The sequence below is a fragment of the Cynocephalus volans genome, chromosome 3, assembly GCF_027409185.1.
Source record: "Cynocephalus volans isolate mCynVol1 chromosome 3, mCynVol1.pri, whole genome shotgun sequence".
NCBI lineage: Eukaryota > Metazoa > Chordata > Mammalia > Dermoptera > Cynocephalidae > Cynocephalus > Cynocephalus volans.
In genome coordinates, this window is record NC_084462.1 from 107,101,678 (window position 1) to 107,122,256 (window position 20,579).

General features: G+C 36.3%; 2 protein-coding genes across 2 annotated transcripts; one reads left to right on the plus strand and one right to left on the minus strand.

Moving 5' to 3' along the window:
- The first annotated feature begins 10,371 nt into the window (after positions 1–10,371).
- Positions 10,372–11,298, plus strand: LOC134372671 (olfactory receptor 4E2). The gene has a single exon (XM_063090093.1). It carries the CDS (start codon positions 10,372–10,374, stop codon positions 11,296–11,298), a length of 927 nt encoding a protein of 308 aa, XP_062946163.1.
- Positions 11,299–18,255: 6,957 nt separating this feature from the next.
- LOC134373978 (olfactory receptor 4E1) lies at positions 18,256–19,203 on the minus strand. The gene has a single exon (XM_063092109.1). It carries the CDS (start codon positions 19,201–19,203, stop codon positions 18,256–18,258), a length of 948 nt encoding a protein of 315 aa, XP_062948179.1.
- Positions 19,204–20,579: the final 1,376 nt, after the last annotated feature.

Here is a 20,579-nt window from a genome sequence, read left to right on the forward strand (position 1 = left end):
GAAAATTCCAGCAGGGGTCAATGTTGAAGTCTTCAGTCTGAAAGCAGACTGGAGATAGGATTCTTTCTTCTTCTGGGGAACTTAGTCTTTTAAGGCCATCTGCTGATTGGATGAGGCCTACCCACATTACGGAGGGTAATCTGCTTTACTCAAAGTCTCCTCATTTAAATGTTAATCACATGTAAAAAATATCTACACAGCAACAGCTAGTCTATTGTTGGACTGAACAACTGGTTAACATGGCCTAGTCAAACTGACACATGAAATTAATCATCACAGTAGTTAAAAGGATAAAATTATCACTTGCTTTCTATAATGAAAATAAAGTCAAGTGACTTGCCCAAGTGTACCCAGAGGTGTGCTAAAAGGAAACAGAGTCCAAATTTTTAGATATATTAACTCAGAAAATAGGGTTTCACTTGACAATGTTTATTAGTTCAGCTGGAGAATAATAGAACCTAAGACTAACTGGCTTTGATTTGACACAAACTCCTTAAAAACTGTTATATTTTCTTAATACAAAATTTTAAGCTTAATATTAGTATCAGGTCAATCTCCTAAAGAATACTATTTATTCATATTAGCTAGAAATAAGTACTTTCTTTCTATAAAAAAATTTGTTAAACAAATGAATGACCGAGTAACAGATTTTGGAAGATGTTAAAATACAGTTCTAATGGTGCCCATGGTATTACTGATTAAAGTGGTAATGGCAAGCAGACTTAGTCTACCTTACTTGGCTAGGAAGAAGTTAAATGTATTAAAAAGAACAAATGGAAAATTTGCAGAGAAAGAAAAGGATTAAAAAAATCCAGGGATCAATGTTAAATGGTAAAACTATTCAAACAGAAATTCAGTTGCTAATATCCAAATCAGAGTGTTTTTTTTTTTTTTTTGATTTTGCATTTTTAATGTTTTACTTTTTCTCTGTTCATTTCAGGCTAAAATGATGATGGTCTACTATGATGAAAACTCAGGTTCCTATTGGCAAAAGGAGCTTTCTGTAAGTGTGTCATAGCAAAGGGTTGGGTCTGTAGTGCTGAAATAGAGATCAAGTAGGAGCAAAGAGAGAAGAGGCAAAGAAAGAATGGGTTTGGTGTATTTCTGATAAAACAGCAAAAAATGACTAGTTGAAACTGGTGAGTCAGGAAGTAAAGGAGTCTGATCTCTGCAAGTCATTATACTCTTTTTTTGTTTTTGTTTTTGTTTTGCAGTTGACCAGTACAGGGATCGTACCCTGGACTTGGTGTTATCTACATCATGACCTAACCAACTAAACTAACCGGCCAGCCCCCATTTCAGAGAAGTGATTACAAAAAGTGGAAAGTTGTTACTTTCTGTGTTGTGGAGGTGCTGTAGGAATTCCAGAGCTCTTGGGAGAAAGGTCAAAAGGCAGGCAAAGTGCAAAAGGGACAGATTTCATTGACCTTCAGTCCTTTATAAATAATACTAATATAGACAATAGTAATGTCCATTGGGGATTCTGCTTCTCTTAGTTACCTATTCACAGATAAGATTTGTACTGAGTGCCTTAAAAATATGGGGAATTATTCTGATTCACAGATCACTTCCTCCCAAATTTTGGGACTTTTCATGTTTCTTACTTGTAGTGTTAATTTTAAAATATTTCTTTTTCCCAATTAACTCAACAAGTATTTGATAAGTTCCTCCTTTGTGCCAGTTACTTCACTATGTGGGTAGAAAAATGAATGAGGTATTTCCCTTCCTTCAAGGGGTGCATAGGTGGATCTTATTACTCCTTAAAGGCCACATTGTTATTATTATTATTTTTTTTTGTTCAATCTTTTTTAAGCAGCATGGCACAGTGGTTGAGACCATAGGCTCTGGAAAGTTTAAATTCTATTTCAACCAATTGCTGAGCGACCATGAGTAAATTACTTAACCCTGCAAACATTTGGGGAAGCAGTTTGACAGCACTATATTTTGAGTCACAGCTTTTGAGCTAGTGAATTCATTTCTAATAATCTATTCCTAAAAGAATAACTTAAAATATTAGAGGAATTATAGTTACTCAAAAACATTTATTGAGTCACCACTATGTTCTATGCATTTTCCTAGATACTTTGAATACTTAATTGAACAAAATGAAAATCCTGGTCCTTTTGGAGTTTGCATTCTAACCGGAGGAAACAGAAAATAATAAGCAATGGACTAATTAAATGAGTGAATTATATAGTATGTTAGAAGGTAATCGGTGCTTTCAAAAAACAGAAAAGCATATCAGGGTATAGGGAATCACGAGTGCTGGGAATTCTAGGTGAGTTTCAGTTTTGTATATGTTCATCAGCATAAACTTTATTGATAAAAGGATGTTTGAGCAAAGACATTAGGGAGACATGAGGGAGTTAATTCTGGGATTTCTGGGGGAAGAGGTTCCAAACAGAGGAAGCAGCCAGTACAAAGGTTCTAAAAATGGGACTGTGTTCTGAATATTTGAGGAATAGCAAGAAAAACCATATGTTGGAACTGAGTGATAAAGCTGAGTGAATAAAGGGGAGAGTGTAGGAGATAAGGTCAGACAGGTAATGGAGAATCTTGCAGGCCACTGTAAAGACTACTTCACAATGTGTGAATGCGGAGCCACTGAAAACCTGATTAGTGGAATGACATGATCTGACCTATGTTTTAATAGGATTTCTCACTGTCATTTTGAGAACTGATTGCACTATTATTTTAATAGTGAGAAATTAGAAACATGAGTGGCAACAAAGGGTGGATTGAGTACATACATCTGATACATATACATGATAAAATGTCATTCAGTCATATAGTTGTAATACTGAATAAAAAGAAAGAATATAAAATTATATATTTGTAAGACAATAAGGACAAATTAAAGACAAAAGCAATATGATAATAAAAATTAAGTTAGGTTATAGGATTATGGTATTCTTCCCACTTGATTTTCCATTATATAGTCATGTTCCTTTTCTAAGAATATATGTAAAAATATGAGGTCACGATGGGTGTGGTCTCAAAGGTTTAGGGTGAGCCAAAAGAAGTATAGGCCAAAAGTCTAGGTTTGAGTCAGAGTTGGAAGATGTTGGAGACCTAAAAAGGCAAGCCAATGAGATAGAGGCTTGGCGAGAAGAGAAAGGAAGGTGTCTTAGAGGATCTGCAGGTTGGCATTTGTATACTGCTAATATGTATGTACTAGAAGGTTTTCAGTTCTTCAAGTCTCAAGCTATTTGTGAAGTGGTTGTGAAGGCAGTGGCTGCAGAAGTGTGAGCCTGCATCTAGTAGGCATGTCTGTACCTGGCAATTTTCCTTGTTTCTTTTCATTCCTTGTCCTTTCTAATGTTATGTCTTTCTAAGTTCTTTGTGAGTTCCTACAACTTCTCTTTTTAATAGCCCATCCAACCTTTGTAATCCTAGGAAAGAGTCCACAGCAAATCACTGCTGGAGTAAGAAAGAAGCACAACCACCTTGACTTGCTGGTTGTGAGGGAGTTGTGATGAAGGGCCTGGGCAGAATGAACATCTTAAAAAATCATTTCTACCACCGAGGTACTTGTTAAGGAGCTATACCTAACTCTAAAAAAGAACTTGTTATTGTATCAGAGGAAGTGGACATTCTTCCTTTCTTTTTTTTTTTTTTTTAACTTTTATTTTGTTGATATACATTGTTGTTGATTATTGTTGCCCCTTACCAAAACCTCTCTCCCTCTTCCCTCTCCTCCCTCCCCCGCAACAATGTCCTTTCTGTTTGCTTGTCGTATCAACTTCAAGTAATTGTGGTTGTTATATCTTCTTCCCCTGCCCCCCCGTTTTTTTTTTGTGTGTGTGTGTGTTTGTGTGAATTTATATATTAATTTTTAGCTCCCACCAATAAGTGAGAACATGTGGTATTTCTCTTTCTGTGCCTGACTCGTTTCACTTAATATAATTCTCTCAAGGTCCATCCATGTTGTTGCAAATGGCAGTATTTCATTCATTTTTATAGCTGAGTAGTATTCCATTGTGTAGATGTACCACATTTTCCTTATCCACTCATCCGATGATGGACATTTGGGCTGGTTCCAACTCTTGGCTATTGTAAAGAGTGCTGCGATGAACATTGGGGAACAGGTATACCTTCGACTAGATGATTTCCATTCCTCTGGGTATATTCCCAGCAGTGGGATAGCTGGGTCATATGGTAGATCTATCTGCATTTGTTTGAGGAACCTCCATAGCATTTTCCATAGAGGCTGCACCATTTTGCAGTCCCACCAACAATGGATGAGAGTTCCTTTTTCTCCACAACCTCGCCAGCATTTATCTTTTAGAGTCTTTTGGATTTTAGCCATCCTAACTGGGGTTAGATGGTATCTCAGTGTGGTTTTGATTTTCATTTCCCGGATGCTGAGTGATGTTGAGCATTTTTTCATATGTCTGTTGGCCATTTGTATATCATCCTTAGAGAAATGCCTACTTAGCTCTTTTGCCCATTTTTTAATTGGGTTGCTTGTTTTTTTCTTGTAAAGTTGTTTGAGTTCCTTATATATTCTGGATATTAATCCTTTGTCAGATGTATATTTTGCAAACATTTTCTCCCACTCTGTGGTTGTCTTTTAACTCTGTTAATTGTTTCTTTTGCTGTGCAGAAGCTTTTTAGTTTGATATAATCCCATTTGTTTATTTTTCCTTTGGTTGCCTGTGCTTTTGGGGTCGTATTCATGAAGTCTGTGTCCAGTCCTATTTCCTGAAGTGTTTCTCCTATGTTTTCTTTAAGAAGTTTTATTGTTTCAGGGTGTATATTTAAATCCTTAATCCATTTTGAGTTGATTTTAGTATATGGTGAGAGGTATGGGTCTAGTTTCATTCTCCTACATATGGATATCCAGTTATCCCACCACCGTTTGCTGAAGAGACAGTCCCTTCCCCAGTGAATAGGCTTGGTGCCTTTGTCAAAGGTCAGATGGCAGTAAGTGTGTGGGTTGATTTCTGGATTCTCTATTCTATTCCATTGATCAGTGTGTCTGTTTTTATGCCAGTACCATACTGTTTTGGTTATTATAGCTTTGTAGTATAGCTTAAAGCCAGGTAGTGTTATGCTTCCAGCTTTTTTTTTTTTGGTCAGCATTGCTTTGGCTATGCGTGGTCTTTTATTATTCCATATAAATGTCTGGATAGTTCTTTCCATTTCTGAGAAAAATGTCAGTGGAATTTCCTTTCTAATATTCTTCAGTGTTCATAATAGAATGTGCTGGCATCCTAGTTCCATATTATGTCTATGATTTACTTTTCAACACTCCTTATTAAAAACTGGTCTTTTGATCTATTGGTAGACTAAAAGATAAAAGCTCTTAGTTACAAATGAAAGTTTAATTCAAAGCTTAAATTTTGATACATTGAATTGTGAGTTTAAAAGGAAGCTCACAATTTTTTTTCCCAAAGAATTTTCTTTTTAAAAAAGTGGGGGAGGGGGAGGGAGGTTGGGGATAATTGAGTGGGGGACATGGGGTACCAATGCAATTTGTGGTAATGGGTATGCTGCCAGTATGAATCTGGTCCTTGCATCATGGGCATGAAGGGTGACAATCAGCTTTGTATTTCATGAATATTCATAATTAAAAAAATAAAAAAGCCCCACTACTAAGTCGATAAAAGAGGCATTTCTTGACTAATTTTTTTGAAATCAATAATTTGAATTCAGTATTTACTATTTAAAAATCCTTATTTTGCAAGCCATGAATCTAACTTCTTTCTGCACTTGAAAGTCCCCATCTGTCAAATTTTTCATGGATTAGTCCATCTGTGAGTTCACTAGATGACTCAAGGAATAAGTGAAACTTAGTGTGTTTACAGCCACATAGCTCTGCTCAGGTGTCATTAATAACATCTTCGTGTGCACGTGTCTTTTCTTTAGGTCTTTTGGGTCATTCTAATGTGCCTCACTTCTCCAAATTTTTGATTATGCTTCCTAAGTCATTCAGTTTTGTTCTTTTTGGTTTTTTTTGTTTGTTTTTTTAACTTTCAAGGGATGGGAAAAAGGGAAGAAAAAAGATAGGAAAAAATGATCAACATGATGGTGGGCAAGGACTGGGGAAGGAAGAAGAGAAGTAAAGAAATACATAATGGGGAGTTTGAAGGAGGTGCTCTGCACCTTTCAGAAGAAAAGAATGAAATCTTAAAAAATCAGGACAGTGCTAAATCTCCCACTTCCAGAGGCACAATATACTTGTTATCAGTTCCAATGGTATGTTTTTGTTTTTATGGAATCAAGGGCAGAAGCTGCCCACTGTTCCATTACTAGCTTCTATAGTCCTGGAGTATGTATGGGTCGCAGTCACTGCTGAACTTGGGGGCTGGGTGCTGAATACAGTGTTAGGGTTGTGGTAGTAAACAAGGTGGACCTAGTTCTTGCCCTCACGGGGTTTCTATTTTGGAGAGGCAGACAATAAACACATACGCAAATACTTCAGGTAATTGCAAGTATTTATAAGTGCTATAAAGATGAACTATGATAATGTGTAATTGGGGAGAATTCTTATAGTTTTCATGGTCAAGAGGGTCTCCATGAGGAGAAGGAGGGAACCATGGAAGATCTGGGAGAAGAATATTCCTTGGGTATAGATCCCGCTCTGGCACTTGCTCAATATTGTTTGATTGATTAGTGATGTCTCTCTTTCTTTCATCTGCTTTTTCATGGTCTTGGTTTTAGTCTGCCTAAACACATAAACCTACATTTTCTCACTCGGGGAAAGTTTTGGGGTATTTTCTCACAGAGATCCCTAAGTTATCAATGAAAAGAGCAGCCTTTTTATACCTTTCAAGTGCCAGGCAATATGTAAATCACTTTGGTTACAGTTTCATGAAGTAGGTTTTAGTGTTTACATTTGTCCTGATGAGAAAACTGAAGCTCAGAAAAGCTAAGGAATTTTTCCAAAGTCAGCTAATCTCAGAGTCATAATCTAGAGCCCAAACTCCTTTCTACACTTTATAGATTTCTCTGGTGCTAAAGTTGTAGCTGCTACCTTTTGCTGCCCCTGGAAACAGCCCAAGGGCATCAAGGGAATTATCCTTTGTGAATTTCAGACAATTCCTAGATTCAATGCTTCCTATCAGATTTTTCTACAAAGTAAAATGTGCATTATGAGTTTCAATTTTTACTGATGATCTTCTTTGCCACAGAGGACCTAAGGAAGCCAGAAGTTCTCCTCATTCCTTGGCTTCTCCATCTTTTCAGCAGGTGACCCAGCCATCTACTATATTGAATCCCATAGAAGAGATGCATCTAGATCCCATTTAACAGCTCAGAAGACTGAGGCTCCGAGAGGTGAAGGCCAAAGGTAACAGTTATTTGAATTCACCGTATGTGCTTTTATGACTAGCCTATGCCCTCTCCTTCCTAGTTAAGAGGAAAACAGCTCTAGTTCTCTGCTACGAATGCATTGCTGATCAGGAGTTTATGGGAAAGATCCTTTGCATCTTAAGAATATTGCTTCATAAGAGTATGAATACATCATAATTTCTTAGAAAGGGAGAATAAATAATTTACTCATAATCCTACAGTCAACATTTTTGTTTCCTTTCTTTTTTTCTATGCGTGCTTTTAATACTTTGTTATTTAAACAAAGTAACCCATGCTTATTACACAAATGTAAACAATTATGAGGTATATATAAAAATTAATAAAATCCTACTATTTCCTTCAATTACGTACTTCTACAGGTAATCAATGTTAAAATTCATGTGTATTCTTCAGTATCTACCCTCTATCCTTTCAGGAATAAATATATACAAGCACAATTCATGAATATGTATATATATGTTTTAATATGTATAAATATGTTCAAATATATGTGCATACAAATATGCATACATGTGTATATATGTACACACAAATATCTTTTTGGGTGTGTTTTATTTATTTTTTATTGGAACATAATTGATTATACATATTACACAAATCTCTTTTGATATCTTCTTTTCTTTGTTCCTTTGTTGATTTATTTCTTTGTCCCTCTCTCCCTCCCTTCCTCTCTTCCTTCCTATTTTCCTTCAAGGTTCATAATATAATCATAATAGGCTCTTTTCACTGACTAGGATATTATTATCATTCCTTGAAGTTAGTAGTTTGCAATCTTGGCTGCACATTAGAATCACCAGGGAGCTTTAACAGTACTGATGGGTCCAACTCCCAGCGATTCTGAATTAATTGTTTGGAGTGAGCAACAAAATTTACAAAAATTCCCTATGTTATTCAAATGTGTAGCCATATTGAGAACCACTGCTTTAGGTTAAAAGACATAGAGCCAACTCATTCTTATAATGGCTACATAGTATTCCATATTGTGACAGTTCTAAAATTTGCTTATCTATTTGTCTATTGATAAATGTTCCATTTGTTTTCGGTACCATGTTTTACTAAAAATGCTTCAGTAAACATGTCTCCTTAGCTACTGATTCCTTTATTTCTGTAAGATACAGTTCTAGAAGTGGAATTTCTGGATCTAGAAGTATGAGCACTTAAACTTTTAATTGTTACTCCCAGACTATTTTCCAAAAAGATCTTGATAATACCTATTTTCAGTAACTGTGTATAAAGAGTGCTCAGTTCCTTATATTTTTGTCAATCTGATGAAAGACAAAAAGTATTTTGTTTCTTTTTCACCTATACTGAAGTTGAACATCTTTTTATTTATACTTATTTGTCATTTATTCTTCTTTTCTCTGTGACTTGTCTATTCATATTCGTTGCTCATTTTTAACTGAATTGTCTTTTCCTATCAAATTTTAAGAGATCTTGAATAACAGCAAAATTCTTTTTTTGACCATATGTGTTACACTATTTTCTTCTAGTCTACTATTTGCCTTTTGATAATTTATATGGCACTATATATATTTTAAACTGATGAGAATGTATAAACAGATTTTCTGTCTTTTTGTTTGTTTGTTTGTTTGTTGGCCAGTATAGGGATCATACCCCAGACCTTTATGTTATCAGCACCACACTCTAACCATCTGAGCTAGCCAGCCAACCTCATCTTTTACTAATTATATTTCAATTTTTTTTTATATTGGTAATCCTTTGTCATTATCATTCCTAGTGGCTGCATGCAATTCAAGTTCCTCTATATTCACTCAAGCCTCAAAAAACAAAAACAAAAACAAAAACCCATGACTTATAGGTTATTTAAAATAATATTATAATTAGTATTTCCTTGCATTTAGCTTTTTCTGTAGTTTGGATGCTTAGGAGATTCCTACAAGTGAATTAATTGGATCAAGAATATTCTTTTTTATGTGGCTTGTGATAATTATTTCCCAAACTGTTATAATTTTTGGCCATCAGTATAGAAAGTTAGGGGTAATACAACTATAGTATTTATATAATGCTATCGCCCAGGGGAGAAATCGTATTGCAGAATTAAAAAATTAAGTTTCTTAAGTAACTTATTAGTTCCATTGTGAAGGAAGGATTAGATTCTTTTTCAGGCTACATAAGAAGTTAGGTTCAGTTCAAATAAAAATATTTTTTACATACCTACTGTGTGCAAAGCACTTGCTAAGTGCTGCAAGGATAAGTCATGTGTGGTTATTACTTAATTTTTTTTTAATTTAATGGGGAGAAAAAATAAATATCTTATTTTACTTTCTTTTATAGTTAAATGCCATAAAAAAGTATAAAGGGGAAGAGGTAAAATTTGATTTCATCAGGAAAGCTTTCCTAAAGGCAGTACTCTTTGAGATAGTCAAAGATAAAATGAAGGATAAATACTATTTTAGTAGCGGTGAGGTGATAAGAGCACACTTGATTAGAAGGTATGTTTTCTGAGAAGAGGAAAAAGAATAAATAAAGACAAAGATTTTGGAAAGTAGGTAGGTGGAGGTAGCATGCATGCAGGATTGTGACTTGTTTGGAGAGAATACATAGGAAAAATAAAAGGATACCACGCTGGAAAAATAAGTGTGCAGCAAACTGTTGCAGGCTTTGAATGTATGTTTAATTTGATAGGAATAGTCAAATACTCAATGATTTTAGTTGGCAGTTATATGTTTTTGGAATATTAAGTTTATGTTATCAGTTGATTGGTCTGAAATGAAAAGAGCCAGCTAACAAATGGGTAAGGGTTTTTTGGCAATTTACTTATTCTTGTCAAGGCTCACTGACCTCATCTGCAAGACAGGAACAATTATTCCTATGCCATGGAGTGGTTGTGCTTAAATTGAATGGTGTACATGAAGTGTGTGGCATGGCTATACTGTAACATTTACTGTTAAATTGGCTTTATGTTCTATGTGCCCTGATAAAAAATAAGCAATTCAGATATAAATACAGATATAAGTACAGTTCTATTTCTGTAATGTTAAAGCTAAATTAGCTTTCATTTTTCTCCCCAAGGTCCTCTGGAAAGCTTATTGGATGGACACTCTAAACCAAACAAGAGTGACTGAATTTGTCTTCTTGGGACTCACTGATAACCGGGTGCTGGAGATACTGTTTTTTGTGGCATTCTCAGTCACTTATTTTCTAACGCTTTTGGGAAACATTCTCATCATTGTTACCATAGTCTTTACTACACGTCTCCATGTCCCCATGTATTTCTTCCTGAGAAATTTGTCCTTCATTGACATCTGCCATTCATCTGTCACTGTCCCCAAGATGCTGCAGGGTTTGCTTTTAGAGAGAAAGACCATTTCCTTTGACAATTGCATTGCACAGCTCTTCTTCTTACATCTTTTCGCCTGTGCTGAGATCTTTCTGCTGACCATTATGGCGTATGATCGTTATGTAGCTATCTGCATTCCATTACACTACCCCAGTGTGATGAACATGAGAGTCTGTGTACAGCTTATCTTTGCTCTGTGGCTTGGGGCTACTGTTCACTCACTAGTACAGACCTTCTTGACCATTCGTCTACCTTACTGTGGCCCCAACATTATTGATAGCTACTTCTGTGATGTGCCACCTGTCATTAAGCTGGCCTGCACAGACACATATCTCACAGGAATGCTCATCGTGTCCAATAGTGGAACCATCTCCCTCACCTGTTTCCTGGCCTTGGTCACCTCCTACATGGTCATCCTAGTTTCTCTTCGAAAACAATCAACTGAAGGGTGCCAGAAAGCCCTGTCTACCTGCTCAGCCCACTTCATGGTGGTTGCCCTCTTCTTTGGGCCATGTATCTTCATCTACACTCGGCCAGACACCAGCTTCTCCATTGACAAGGTGGTGTCTGTCTTCTACACAGTGGTCACCCCTTTGGTAAATCCCCTCATTTACACCTTGAGGAATGAGGAGGTAAAAAGTGCCATGAAGCAGCTCAGGCAGAGACAAGTTTTTTTGTGAAATCATATTCATGATGGGCATTGAGACTGCAGACATAATTGTGGCCACATCCTTAATGAGAGAGCAAAAGTAGAGTCAAAATCATTAGGTGAAATGGCACAGAGCAGGACAGACTTCTGCATTAAAGAGAGGGGCTTATTCTATCCCGGTTCTGGGTACATACCCAAGGAATGGATATGGTCATGTCGAAGGGATACCTGCAGTCCCATGTTCCTCACAGCTCTATTTACAATAGCCAAGATATGAAACAACACAAACGTCCATCAACGGATGACTGGATAAGGAAAATGTGGCATATATATGCAGTGGAATACTACTCAGCCAAAAAAAAAAAGAATGAAATTCTGCCATTCACAGCAACGTGGATGAGACTGGAGAAAATTACATTAAGTGAAACAAGCCAGGCACAGAAAGAGAAATACTGCATGTCCTCACTTATAAGTGGGAGCTAAGAAACAAAGAAAGAAAGAACATAATAAGATGTTGAACTTTCAGAAGGAGAGAACAGACCGTAGTTACTAAAGTCTAGAAAGGGGGAGGGAGAGGGAGGATAGGAAGTAATTGGGCAAGGGACACAAAAAGTAGTTATGATTTGTAATGATAAACATGCTGATAATATTGATTTGATCATCACATGCTGTACACAGATATTGATAGCCAACTATGTACCCCATAAATATGTATAAGTAAAAATAATAAAAATAAAAAAGAGAAAAGAGAGGGGCTTATTAGCTGTTGTTTAAATAATACCAAACTCAATGGTTTGGATCCTTATACTGGCCAGCTGCCAAAAAAAAAAAAAAAAAAAGGTCATGATGGAACATGTAAGGAAAAAGAACCTAGAAAAGTTTAAAGAAAGCTTCTGATTTCACCAGTAAAAGAATGTAATTTGGGGAACTCAGTTCAGTTTGTTTCAGAAACAGGTACAGCTGTGAGAAGCTACTCTCTTGATTTATCCTGTTCCATAGGTTATTGCCTCTGGGAAGCTATACATCACGCCTGTGCTTTATACAGTAAAATGGTTTGGTATATATACACAATGGAATACTACTCAGCCATAAAAAAGAATGAAATTCTACCATTTGCAGCAACATGGATGAACCTGGACAAAATTATTCGAAGTGAAACAACCCAGATACAGAAAGAGACATACCACATGTTCTCACTCAAAACTGGGAGCTTAATCCATAAATAAACAAATGAACAATAAAGAGAGACAGAGGGAAAGAAACAACAATCACAATAATAAGTTGAACTTTTAGAAAAGTAGAGGGGGAAAAGGGGAGGGGAGAGGGAAAGGGAGGGGGGCTAATGAGGAATTGGTCAATGGACACAAAGAATGATTGCGTATTGTGATGATGAATAAGCTAACTATACTGATCCAAACATCACACGTTGTATGCAATTATTGAAAATCAGCATTATACCCTACATGTATGTATAATAAAAATAAGTAAGTAAGTAAATAAATAAATTTAAAAATGGTTTCAATCTTGCATTCAAATACATTTTCAAGTTGTATAAATAAGCCTTTACTTATTTACATTGAATTAAACTTTGTTGCCTTTGAATGTGATTCTCTCATTATGTCTAGATCTATTTTGTAATTTTTGTAATCCCTTTGTTTTGATGAAGTCAAGGTAGAGATGTATAAAGAACTTATTTAAAAAATAAGCTTTATAGGTAAAATTGACATTATGTAGGATGCATCCATTTTAATTGTGCAGTTTGGTAAGTTTTGACAGAGTGACATACACTCATGTAAACACCACTCCAATAAAGATACGTGGGTACTTTTCATGGAAAAGTAGAATTAATATATAATACAAATCTTTCCATGACCTTTTTGAAGATCCCTTGTACAGAATATTTTCACCACCCCAAAAAGTTTTCTTCATCCCCTTCCCAGCTAATCCCTGTATCTGCACTCAAGCATCCAAGGATCTGATTTTTGTCACCATAGATAAGATTTGTCTTTACTAGAGTTTCATATAAATGGAATTGCATAGTGTGTATTCTTCTGTGGCTGGCTTCTTTTGCTGTATGTGCTGTTTCTAAGATTAATTAATGTTTTTGTGGGTATCAGCTGTTTGTTCCTTTTTATTGTTGAGTAATATTTCATTGTATGGGTATACCACAATTTGTTTATTCTTTCATGTATTGATGGACATTTTGGTGCTTCTAGTTTTTGACAATTTAAAAGTAATTGTAAACATTTATGTGCAGATTATTTTGGACTTATTTTCATTATCTTGGGTAAATACCTAAGGGTGGAGTTGTTGGATCACTGGTTAAGGTGTGTTTAACTTCGTAAGAAACTGCAAGACTGTTTTTCAAAGTGGTTGTATGTTTTTATACCCTTATCAAAAGTGTGAGAGTTTTACATGCAGCAATTGGTATCGTCAGTCTTTAAGTTTAGGCATCGTCGTGAGGATGTGGTTTTAATTTTATTTCCCTATTGAGTAATGATGTTGAGCATCTTTTCATTTGCTTATTTTTCCTTCACGCATCTTGTTTTGTGATGTGTCGGTTCATATATTTTGCTCATTTATTATTATTATTAGTTTTCTTGTCTCTGTGTTGTATATTCTGGATACAAAACCTTTGTTGGGTATGTGTCTTGGCAATGTTTTTTTCTTGCTCTATGACTTACAATTTCATTTTCTTAATGGTATATTTTGAAGAAGTTTTAAATTTTGATTAAATCTAATGTATCAATTTTTTATTTTTATGGTTGATGCTTTTTGTGTCCTAGGAAATCTTTGCCTTTGCCAAAGTCTCAAATATTTTCTCTTGTTCTAGCTTTAAATTCTAGGTCTATGACCCATTCCTGTTTTACTTTTTATATGTGGTGTGAGATAAAGGTTGATATTAATTTTTACATCTATCTAGTTGATCCAGCACCATCTGAAAAGTTTATTTTCTTCTCATTGAATTACACTTGCACCTTTGTTGAAAGTGATTGGCCCACTTCTGGGTATATACCCAAAGGAATGGAAATGATCATGTTGAAGGGATTCCTGCACTCCCGTGCTCATTGCAGCTCTATTTACAATAGCCAAGAGACAGAATCAACCTAAATGCCCATCAATGGATGAATGGATAAAAAAACTGGTATATATACACAATGGAATATTACTCAGCTATAAAAAGAAATGATATCCCAACATTTGCAGCAACATAGATGGAACTGGAAACCATTATAAGTGAAATAAGTCAGGCACAGAAAGACAAACACCACATAATCTCACTCATATATGGAATCTAAAAAAAAAAAAAAGTGGTTCTCAGAGAACGAGGGAGTAGAGTAATGATTACCAGATCTGGGAAGGGCGGGGTATGGGGAGGAGGAGAAGGGAGAAACTAATGGGTACAAAACTATGCTATCTACCCTAAGTTGTTCATTATGCAGTACATATGCATGTATTGAAATAACACACTATGCCCCACAAAAATAAATATAAATAAAATTGAAATAACAGAATAAAAAACCAAAAAAATTGATAATATAATAGAACTTAAATTGACTTATAAATTTAGTGTATTTATCATAAAAACCCCACAATATTTTTGGTAAAATTTCCAATAATATTCTAAAGTTTATTTGGAAAAAATAAGCAAATGAAAGTGGTTAAGAGGGGTGCTTGGACTTATATTGCAGAGCTGTTGATTTCCTGAATTAACTAGTATCACTAATTGGGCTGAAGTATACCAGTTTATTGTGAAATAGGCAAGTCCATATGAAGATGGCTCTGTGACAAATTTCTTAGGAAAATAAAATGATATACTGTGACTGAAGGGAGTAGGATCAGATATAGATGAGGATCCTATAGATGGTCAGGGAGCTACTATATAAAATAGTTACGATATCAACTTTAATGAACCCAGTGGAATGAAACAGAGTACATTTAACACTAAAAATATATCTAATCCATCTTTGCTTATTCTGAAAGGACTTTAGAATTGATTGGGGCCTTTGGGTCACTATTCTACCAATGTTCTGTTAACTTGTAGAGATAATGCTTAAGAGTATTCTGGAGAATTGGATACTAGACAATGTGGACATCCATACATCACAGGCACCACTCAATACAGAGTAAGTGGCCTACTAACTCTAACAAAACGGTAATAAATGATTGAAATGACAGAAAGTACTCAAAAGGACAGAATCAGAAGTAGTCTATTAAATAAACTGGAAGATGCTCATGAAAATATCTAAATATAATTACAGTTATATGTTGCATAATAATGTTTTGGCCTATGGTGGACCACATATGACAGTGGTTGGAGCAATAGGCAATACATAGTAGCTTATGCCATCTAGGTTTGTGTAAGTACACTCTATTATGTTTGCACAATGATGAAATCGCCTAGGGACACATCTCTCAGAACATATCACTGTTGTTAAGCAACACATAACTGTACTTGTAAATTAACAAACAAGTGTAGAATATTGTCAATCCCTTATAGTTCTCATATAAAATTCAAGTTAAAATTAGAGTTTTATTTATCTATGATGAAATGAGGCCCAGATATCATTACTATACACACGTTAAAAACTTACAAAAATTATCTAATTGTGCTTCTACATTCTGGACTTTTATACACAGGTATTCATACCTATTTGTATCTTTTATACAGAAATAAATCCCAATGCCTCATTTCTTTATTTGTATTATGGCAATATTAGTTACTCTATTGCATAGAAGATGGTTGTATTCTGAAGAATTCAGTTGTTGAATACAAAGTGGTTGAACATTTCCTCTCTTCTGTTTAAAGTAAGTCAACCACACAGGCAAGAGTGAAGATATTTTCATTTGATTGCTTAATCTTTATTTATTCAGTGAGAAACAAAACACATTTTTATCTCGTCTCTGAATCTAAAACACTTTTTTCTGTGAAATGGAGAATAAATATTTGATTTTACTTCACTAGAGAGTTGTAAAGATTAATGCAATTCAAAGTGGGTGGTGTTAGATATTTTGCTTGCTACTCTGAGAAAAATAAGCAAACATTACATCATTGTTCTGTCATAGTTTTACCAGATACAACCTTAACCACCGCCATGAAGCATCATCTCATCTACCACATTGCATGTGTTCCTCTGTGCAGCTGATTCCTGTGCAAAGTGGTCCTATTTGGGCACTTTGGAAAGTGATTTCTCCTATTGTCTTCTATTGTGTATAATAAAAGAGCATTTATTTTATAAAAATTCTATAATTCTCAAATTTGGCTCTGTTGTTCCACCAACCAGTTCAAATGAATATAGTTTTATACTATTTAGAGAGTTATTTTTGGGAAAGAGACTACTCTATTAATTATTAGATTTGTTTGTTGGAAGTTAATTTGTATCACCCGAAAAACAATAAAGAGCATGAATTGGGTCTTGTGGTCTACAGGTTTATTGATCACAACCTCACTGATTAACCAGGAAATCCCAGCTGCTCTTAAGCACGCCTTTCTCACTGATGTAGTCAAAATGAACTGTTGATTTCCAAATATGCCATGCTCGTTTGTATATAGAAACATGAGACACCATTGCCTGAAATGTCCTCTTTATATCCTGTTTTCCTAGTCTACTAAGCACACACCATTCTCCTACAATATGTGCTACCACAAGTATATTCAAGGTATTTGGATTATAGATCATGTTTTATTGAACTTTGTATTTTCTCCCAGTTCTTAGAGCAATATTGGGTAACTATTAAGTGTTTAGTAATAAGTACTTAGTTGAATGAATTCTCTACATAATAACTAAAATAACTTTATTAAAACATAAATCACATCATGCCACTTCTGTGCTTTAACTGTCTGGTGGCTCCTTGTTGTACTGGAAAAGATCCTAAACTCTTTGAGAGAACATGGAAGGACGACTTTTACCTATCCAATATCACTCTCTTGCCACTATCTGCCTTACAGTTAAGCTGTAACCATGTTGATCTCTCACTTCTTAGAACAAGCCAAGGTCTTTCCCAGCTTAGGTCTTTGCACCTACTGTTTCCTCTGCCTAGAATTTTCATCACCCTCTTTTCTTGTGGTTGCCTCCTTTTCATCTTTCACATCTTAACTTAAATGTAACTTCCTCACAGAAGCCCTCCTTGACCACTCAGTCTAAAGACGGTGTCTTCCATACTCTCGAATAAGTACCCTGCTCTATTCTGTGACAGCATTTGTCACAATTGTAATTATATTTATTTGTTCATATTTTTGTTTTCTCTTTTCACTAGACTCTGAACACCATGAAGAAGGGACTAATTGTATGTTTTATTTATGACTATAAATCTAGTACCTAGCCCATAATAGATGTTCAGTAAATATTTATCAAGTGAATGAATAAGACATCCCAATTTCATTGTTCTGATGGCATACTTTGCCTCAACACTCTAGAGTATCAGTAACTTCAGTAGTTCAAAATTTTCTTTCTTGATCACTGAAGTCACATGCAAACTCACTTTGTCTGATTCACCAGTGTTTGTTAAGCTGTTTAGGTAAGCATCTGAGTGAATGATGTAGCAAGTGCTGCCGAGAAATCTGAAGGTTTGTTTAGACCTTGGTTATCACCGTAACAGAAAAGCAGGGAGAGGCAGCAGGATGTGATGAAAACAGTCTGAGTTTATGTTTATACAATTGGCTCATATCCTGCCTTCATCATTTCCTAGCTGGGTGACTTGGCGCAGGCTATTTGCTCTTTTGAACTCTAGTTTCTTCACGTGTAAACAAGCATAATAATACCTACCTTCCAGGGCTGTTGCAAGAATTAAGTGAATGCACAGTGCCTAGAAAAATTTCTAGCATATAGAAGACAGATATTAATAATCATAGCTATTGCTATAATTGTCAGATATAGGGCCAGAGGATAACTTTATAAGTTATATAATCTGATAAATATGGCATGTAACTCATTCTTTGCAAGGCATTTCTTTGATTGGCAGCACCAAGCATCCTATCCTTAGGTTTTCATTTTTTCTCTTTTTCCTCCTTCCTCCCCATTAACTTGTTCAAGGCATTCTTCATTTCTTCATTCCTAAGAGTGTAGATGATGGGGTTCAGCAGGGGGGTGACAACAGTGAAAAACACAGACACCACCTTGTCCTCTGGGAGGCTAGTGGATGGGCGGGAATAGATGAAGATGCAGTGTCCCAGGAACAGTGTGACTACGGTGAGGTGGGCTGCACAGGTGGACAGGGCCTTCCACCTGCCCTCGGAGATCTGCTGCCTCAGACTCACCAGGATGACTGTGTAGGACACTACAAGGACCACAAAACAGACCACAGAGATGAGCCCACTGTTGGAGACAATGAGGATCTCAATGATGTGGGTATCGGTGCAGGCCAGTTTGATCACCTGAGGTACATCACAGAAGAAGTTGTCAATTTCATCAGGACCACAGTAGGGCAGCTTGATGCTGAGGGAGGTCAGGGCTACCGAGTGGATGGTCCCCCCTATCCAGAGGGCCACAGCCAGGAGAGCACATACCTTCCAGTTCATCACTGTCATGTACTGCAGGGGTTTACAAATGGCCACATACCGGTCATAGGCCATGATGGTGAGGAGGAAGATCTCTGTGCAGGCAAAGAGGTGCAGGAAGAACATCTGGGTCACACAGGCATCAAAGGAGACAAGCTTCTCCTCTGACAAGGTGTCTATCAGCATCTTGGGGACAGTGACAGTGGAGTGGCAGACATCGATAAAGGACAGGTTGCTGAGGAAGAAGTACATGGGGGTATGGAGCTGGCGGTCATAGTTAATAGTTATGACAACGAGGATGTTCCCAATCAGTGTCAGGACGTAGAAAATGAGAAATGTGAAAAACACAGCCATCTGTGCCTTCTGATTTACAGATAAACCTCTAAGCCGAAAATATGTCACTAAAGAAGTTTGATTGGGTAGGACAGCCTCTTCCATTCTCTTTGTTGGACACTCCTGTTAAGAATTAGAAAAAACCCCTGAACTATAACAGATAATATCTGCATCAATCACTTTGTCACTTAATTTCTTGTGTGTTTATGACTTTTCTCCCCATCTAGAATTTATGGTCTAATATTTCATATTTCTTTTAAAAATTCTCATTCAGTATCTTAAATTATGTTGGACACCTAGTTGGTGCTAAGCACACACTTTGGAATAAGAAAACAGAGAATCTTGATTCACTAAGAGATAAAACAACTTGGGAGAGGGAAAGGGAGAAATCAAACAAGTTATTTCTCCCTTCGTGGAGTAAGATATCAGTGAGTAGATTTAGGTTATAGATTTTTTTTTTTTACAGGAGAAGAAATTAAAGTTCTCTTTACTCTAAATAAGTAATTTGTCCAAGGTCATACATATCTGGGCTTTGAACATAGTTCTGTTTATTGTCCTGTTTACTGCACTTTTCACTAACCCAAACTACTTGCTCCCCTGTTGGTTTTGTCATGCTGCTCTGAGACTATAAATTCCATGATCTAGCTTTCAGAGGGCAACCGCTTTTCACCGAACTGCTGGGCAACTGACAACCTGGCTGTAATGTTTTTTGAACAGTTTTTGATGGGAGGCTGGATCAAACTCTGGAAGCCTTGGACAATCTGGAAAAAGTGAAGGGAAGCTTTCCTCTCCTCCACCCCTTGGCTGAGTGCAGACTTGCTCATTTTTAAACTAGAAGTCAAGGTCCAGACCTAATAGCATCACTGTCTTGACAGCTTATCTCCAGCTCTTTTCCAAGTCCCATTCTGTTATCTGACTTACTGGTCCACAAGTAAAACAAACATAGTTGTTTTATTTTCTTTTAAATACAGATTTATGACCCAAGCATCACTATTTTAAAATAAGTGCATGCATTTTGTAGAGTCACAGGATCTTAGCTCTGAACAGGACTTGAGAGTTTACATAATGTATCTTTAAAAATTTTACAAGTAGAGAAAATGAGGTACAAGGAGGCAAAGCAACTGACTTAAGGTTACACAGATTTGGAGTCACGGCTTGGTCTTGAGCGCAGGTCTCCTGAATCATCTTCTGTCCTTTCTCCACTCGACCACTACGTGATCTGAATTTTCTTGATGGTTGGCGTAATTGGGGAGTTAAGTAGAATGTGTCTTAGTGAACTTCCTCTTCCTCTCCTAGGTGTCCTGAGCCAGAATGAGGGGTGAGGATCTGTGGGGAGCCTCTCTTCTCTTGCTCGCGTCCTCCTGCTGCAGCCTTGGTGCACAGCCTTCCACCCAAGGAGGCTGTGTCTCTCGGTTCCTTGGGCCACATCGTTTTATGCTACCTCTTTCCTGCTATGGATCACTGCTGGTGCTTTATATTAT

Coding starts and splice junctions, on each gene's coding strand:
- LOC134372671 (XM_063090093.1), top strand. CDS start 10,372: ATGGACACTCTAAACCAAACAAGAGTGACTGAATTTGTCTTCTTGGGA.
- LOC134373978 (XM_063092109.1), bottom strand. CDS start 19,203: ATGGAAGAGGCTGTCCTACCCAATCAAACTTCTTTAGTGACATATTTT.